Source organism: Hyperoodon ampullatus (assembly GCF_949752795.1).
Source record: "Hyperoodon ampullatus genome assembly, chromosome: 1".
Lineage (NCBI taxonomy): Eukaryota > Metazoa > Chordata > Mammalia > Artiodactyla > Ziphiidae > Hyperoodon > Hyperoodon ampullatus.
Window position 1 is genome coordinate 192317467 of NC_136914.1, and position 5741 is coordinate 192323207.

At 47.8% G+C, this 5741-nt stretch overlaps 1 protein-coding gene across 1 annotated transcript; it reads right to left on the reverse strand.

Annotated features, from left to right (window-relative positions):
* Window positions 1–671: 671 nt before the first annotated feature.
* CH25H (cholesterol 25-hydroxylase) lies at window positions 672–1484 on the reverse strand (the record flags this gene model as incomplete). The annotated part of the gene is made up of 1 exon (XM_079707634.1): window positions 672–1484. The coding sequence occupies one exon, from the start codon at window positions 1482–1484 to the stop codon at window positions 672–674; it is 813 nt and encodes a 270-aa protein (XP_079563760.1).
* Window positions 1485–5741: the final 4257 nt, after the last annotated feature.

The window sequence follows — 5741 nt, forward strand, 5'->3', positions numbered from 1 at the left end:
CCCCCAAACCTGCCACCACCAGATTCCTCTTTCCACAGCTGGACTGATGCAGACTCTGACGAGCACCTGCCATCCCAGCTCCCTCTTCTCATTCCAGTTTCTATCAGTCAAAACGCCAGTGAAAATGCCAGAAGCCAGTACTTGCTTGGTTTATGTCCTTTTTTACTTTTTGTCAAGCATAAATAATGTTTCCTTCTATATAAATGTACAGTTCTATGAAAACAAAGAAAAAAGGTACAATAATCTTAGTCACTGTCCAGCAGGAACATGTTTCATTGTTTACAGAGTCAGAGATCAGATTCTCCATAAAAATATTTTAGCCTAGCTCTAGGACACCTTCAAACAGAGTAAAATTCCTTGTTCTACAAACAAACCCTTTTAGAGATTATTTAAATACGCCAGTGATTTTGGATACTTTATACCCAGAAATCAAGGCTATTGAAATGAGCTAGAATTCCACATCAAGAATATAATTGTTGATATACAAACATTACATAAATTACTAGATTGTGAAAAATACATCAGATTTTCTCTATAAGTTTCCAGCAAATAAAACAAAAAAGCAACCTCAAGGGTGTCTCTCCCGATTCAAGGGTGAAATGCACAATGTCTGAGGTACACCCACCCCTCACCACAGCACACACTACTACGCCGGGAGGGGTGCCTGCATGTCACCTGGCGCGAGCAGACCTCAGAGTTCCCAGTATTTTGTCCCAGTGTGTGAAGTAAGGGGCGAAGTTGCAGGTAAACTGGGAGTGATGCAGGTCGTGGTGCTCCACGCCCCCATACCACCCGAAAGGTACCAGTTTGTGCGTGGACCAGGGGAAGTCGTAGCCCGAGTGGTCCTCCACCGACAGCCAGATGTTGACCACGTGGAAGGTCAGGACAGTGAGAGGGTGGCACTGAAGCAGCAAGACGTTCATCATGTCAAAGAAACCCAAGGAAAACAGCTCCCCGACGCTCATGTATTGCGTGGCCAGCGCGAACGGGGACGAGTGCTCGTGGTGCATCTTGTGGAAGGTCCGGTACAGCCAGGGCACCTTGTGGTGCAGCACATGCCACACGAAGAACTCGGTGTCGAAGAGCAGCAGGCAGAGCACGACGTGGCGGACCAGCTGGAGCAGCTCGGGGGCTTCGGGGGGCAGGAGGGTGGGGCTGGTCGCCCAGCGCAGCAGTGTCATGGGGAACACAAACACCACGTGCTGGTAGAGGGTCTGCCCCAGACAGGGCAGCAGCTGCCAAGCCGACGGCGAGAAGTCCGGGTGGATCTTGTAGCGCCGTAGCGCGGGCACCCAGGGGCACAGGACGTCCAGCACCACGAAGGGAAGGCAGAAGCCCACGTAGGTGGTGATGGAGAAGACGACGGGGAAGACGGGCGACTGGATGAGGGCCTCCCAGGTCCTCAGGCGGTCCCAGAGCGGCTGCAAGAACAGCTGGCCGGAGCTGCAGAGGACGTGGAGCTCGGAGCCGTTGTGACTGCTCATGATGAGGTGGTGTCTGGCAGCGGCTGCCGCTAGGGTCCTACCGACTTTTCTTAGGGCTTTCGGCCCCGCCCCGAGTGATGTCAGCCGCCGTTCTCCCTTTCCCGGCTTCGGGGAGCTTGCATAATTAAATAATCAAACAGAGTTGCTCTTAGTTGCTATAAATACTCATCTACAGCTGCATTTAATCGGCATTCCTGTATGCAGTTACGCAATGGCACGCAGTACTTTCTATGCATGCAGGATTACGTTCTGATTTCTTAATTGACGTACAATTTACACACGATACCATGCACAGATCTTCAGTATAGAATTTCTACGAGTTCTGACAACTCAATTCATGGATCATCACCATTCCCAAACAAGATGAAGAATATTTCCATCATCACCGGGAAGAGCTCCTTTGCCACCAATGCAGAATTACTTGTGTTTTTTCATACATACATAAAATTGCGTCTATGTGTTTTAATAAAGATACAAGTGTAACTGCATTAAAAAACAAAAAACTTTAAAAAGCCACGTACCTTTCGTATTTCGGGTCTTTTCTTTCTGCTCTCGCCGTATGGAGCTAACCAGCAGTGATCAGCAAACTAACCTTTCGCAGTTAACCGCGGGTCTTTGGCGGCGCGCGGCGGCGAGCAGCGCAGGAAATCAGACTGGCGGGACGGGAACCTCCTCCAGTTTCAGTGTCTCCGTTGGGGAGCTGTGCCCGCCAGCTCGCGGACTGCTCCAGATCCCACCTCACGCAGACTCCCCCGGAGGAGCCCCAAAACCTGGCGGGCGGGTCGTCCCTTCGCGGCGCGCCGGGGTCGCCCAGACCAGCGAAGGGAACCTGGAGGCACGGAGGGAAGAGAGGGGACCGCGACTGTTACCCTTCACTTTACAAAAAAAGAAAGAAAGAAAAAAAAAAAGTCAAGGGCTGGATTTAACATCCAGAGCCTGCCCAGATCTGGCTAAAAGCCGCTGCATCTCAGTTTGGGGTGGAAGCAGTGAAATCAGTAAACCACCCACTTTGAGGAATCAAGGGAATATTTTTGCATTCTGGAAGCCTCAGGGGAGGCTGTTGATTGAACAGATGATGTCACGCCCTCCCTACCTTTCCCTTGCTGGCTTCGCGACGCCAACTTGCCCCACGTCCATGACGCCTATTTCCCCAAACCACCCCAGACTCAGAGAGCCCACCGGCGAGGCCACGCTCACCTCTGCGTTTCTCCACCATCAGCTGGAGTCGACTGGCCTGGACTGAGCCTGAGAAAGTCGGTACTAGGAGAGCTCTGATGGGTCGGGGCGGGGGCAGGGGGTGACCCCGGAACTTGAATGAAAAGAAACCTCTGCGTTTGACCCCGGGGGCCAGACACAAGGGGCGCCTAGAGGATAGAAGTTTGGGACGGAAACTTCGAAGCCAGGGATCACTCCTAGCCCTAGCTTTGCCTCTTCTTGCCTCACAGACCATGAGGTTGGGGCCAGCGCCTCTCTCCATGAAGCTTTGCGTATTCTTACCACCCCTTCCTTTCCAAAGGGAAATAACAATAGCAGCCATCGCATGAGGCTACTGCAAGCATTAAATGAGAAAACAATAATAATAATGTTAAAGTTACTATGTAACGTCTGCCAGGCATTAACTGTTTTACTTGAAGTGATTTCATCCAGTCCTTAGAAGAGCAGGGTTTGCCACACTGCCAAGATTATTATTGCCATGGTCTTACAGAAGGAAAAGTATAGTGCCTGGAACAGAGTTACAGAATGAGACATATTCTTTTAAATGTGTACTCCACCTTTTACCTAAAGAATAATTGAGGAAGTTTGCATTTAAAATCAAATAAAGTTATGTAAAGAGAAATAAAAGATATAAAGCCATATACTATGAGGAAATAAGTACAACAAAAATATAGACCAATATATGGGCCTAAAATATATATGTAATAGTCCAATTCATAACATATATATTAATATATGATATATATGGGATGTTTTATGTGTATGTATACACACACACACCCCTATAATAGGTGAATTCATAATTCAGAACCTCCTTGAACTGCCACTAATGGAATATGGATATTCCTTAGATGCTCATTCTCTGGAACCCCCAGCCTCTGGCCCTACCGCAGCCTTTTAAATTTTTTTTAGACTCAGTTGGCCATAAGAATATTATGATATTCTGCTTGTGTCTTGATCAGATAAATGTTCAGAAGCAGCTTTGAGCTTCTTGACAGCCAATGCAAAAAAGGAAAGGGGGTGAATTTTCTAATGTTGCTTGGATATCTGGATGGTAGTAGAGACAGGTACCATGCAGGCCCTTGGCCTCCCTGCGGGGGGTTTCTCCCAGTTAGACAGCCTGTCCTTTCTAGGCTTCTCTTCAATCTTCCCCCTCCTCCACTGCTCTTGGCAGTTCACCTTTAGGACAACCCAGGCACCTTCTTCTTTCCCATTCCTGGTAGACATCACCCTACCTTTGAATTTTGTATAACTCAAGCAGCATCTCAGAGAGAAGAGGAGAGTTTTTTCTCCTTTACTTTTTTTGGGGGGTGTTGGGGTCGGGTGGGGTGATTTTTTTTTTTTTTTTTTTTTTTTGCGGTACGCAGGCCTCTCACTGTTGTGGTCTCTCCCGTTGCGGAGCACAGGCTCCCGACGCACAGGCTCAGCGGCCATGGCTCACGAGGCCAGCCGCTTCGCGGAATGTGGGATCTTCCCGGACCGGGGCACGAACCCGTGTTCCCTGCATCGGCAGGCGGACTCTCAACCACTGCGCCACCAGGGAAGCCCGGGGTTATTTTTAAGACGTTTATTTGAGAATTACACCACACAATTGAATGTCTCTTATGCCATTTACTAATATTTGCCCTGAACAGAAATTAAGTCAACCTTCAAATTTCCATTCAGCACATGCTGTTCTTTTCTTTGGTTTCAGCTCTCATGCTTGAATGCTTTGGATTCTCTCAGATTTAAGTGGGTGGCTTCATTTGCTTAATTTGGATTTAGCTAATAGATTGCTATCAGGACTGCCTCCTCTGAGGCCCCAGCCCCAACCAACACGTTCTTTTCCTTACTTGGTTCTTCCATCCTCTATCCCTAAGCCTATTAGAATATGCTCCATAAAACCCTGAGCAGCAAGACCTAAAGCCACAACTTCAGCCTGCTTGGCCCAGGCTCTCCCCTCTTACTTGCAGTAGCACTCTGAAGAATAGCCACCAGCTTCTCTGCCTTTCCAGCCCATGAAGCCCCCCAGGACAGAAGTCTGTGTCCTCCTATCTACAAATGCAATTGTCTCGAGGAAAGTGGTCAGTTAAAATCTCATCAGTTGTCCACTCTCTCTCATGGAGGATGCTGAAACAGTAGGCACAACATTTTGACCGATCAAAACCAGCATCACTTAATGGACACAAATAAAATTGAGCCCTATTTAGCCTTAAGTGGTGCTATTTCCTGCATTGGCAAACATGCACCTTTAAACACTTTAAACTTACACAAAATTTAGCTAATGGCTTGCTAGATGAATAGGTGTTTTTAGGGCACAGAGTCTATCTTCTAGGATTTTTTTTCCCACAGTGTCAAGCATCATACCTTGCACATAATGAGGTTCAAAAGATATCTGTGAACTCAGTGCTCATTTTAGAAGATATTGGCTTTAAATCGAGGCTTAAAAAGGAATCATTTTTTCTGGGGCACTGGTTGATATCATTTAAGTCCATTTACTTACTGGGATTACTGGGATGGTTTTCCATAGAAGGGGGTGTTTACTGACTTGTGATGGTATTAGGATTTTGGCCACACTATTTCTTGTGCTTCTCCAGTTGGTTTTGACTTCTGTGTATTTTTATCTTGGCGTGGTCTTTCTGACAGAGATCCAATCACTTTTCTGAGAGTACACCAATCAGGTCTATGCATATTTAACACAATCTCAAAGCTATTTGGTACCACCTCACCAAAAGACAACGTGTAATGCCCCCGCAACCCCCTCAAGAAAAAATAGATGTAGTTGGAAAAACCCTTTACCAATGACACAATCTTTTTTTTTTTTTTTTTTTTTTTTTTTTGCCGTACGCGGGCCTCTCACTGTTGTGGCCTCTCCCGTGGCGGAGCACAGGCTCCGGACGCGCAGGCTCAGCAGCCATGGCTCACGGGCCCAGCCACTCCGTGGCATGTGGGATCTTCCCGGACCGGGGCACGAAGCCGTGTCCCCTGCATCAGCAGGCAGACTCTCGAGCACTGTGCCACCAGGGAAGCCCCACAATCTCTTTTTTCTTGCATGGCCTTTAC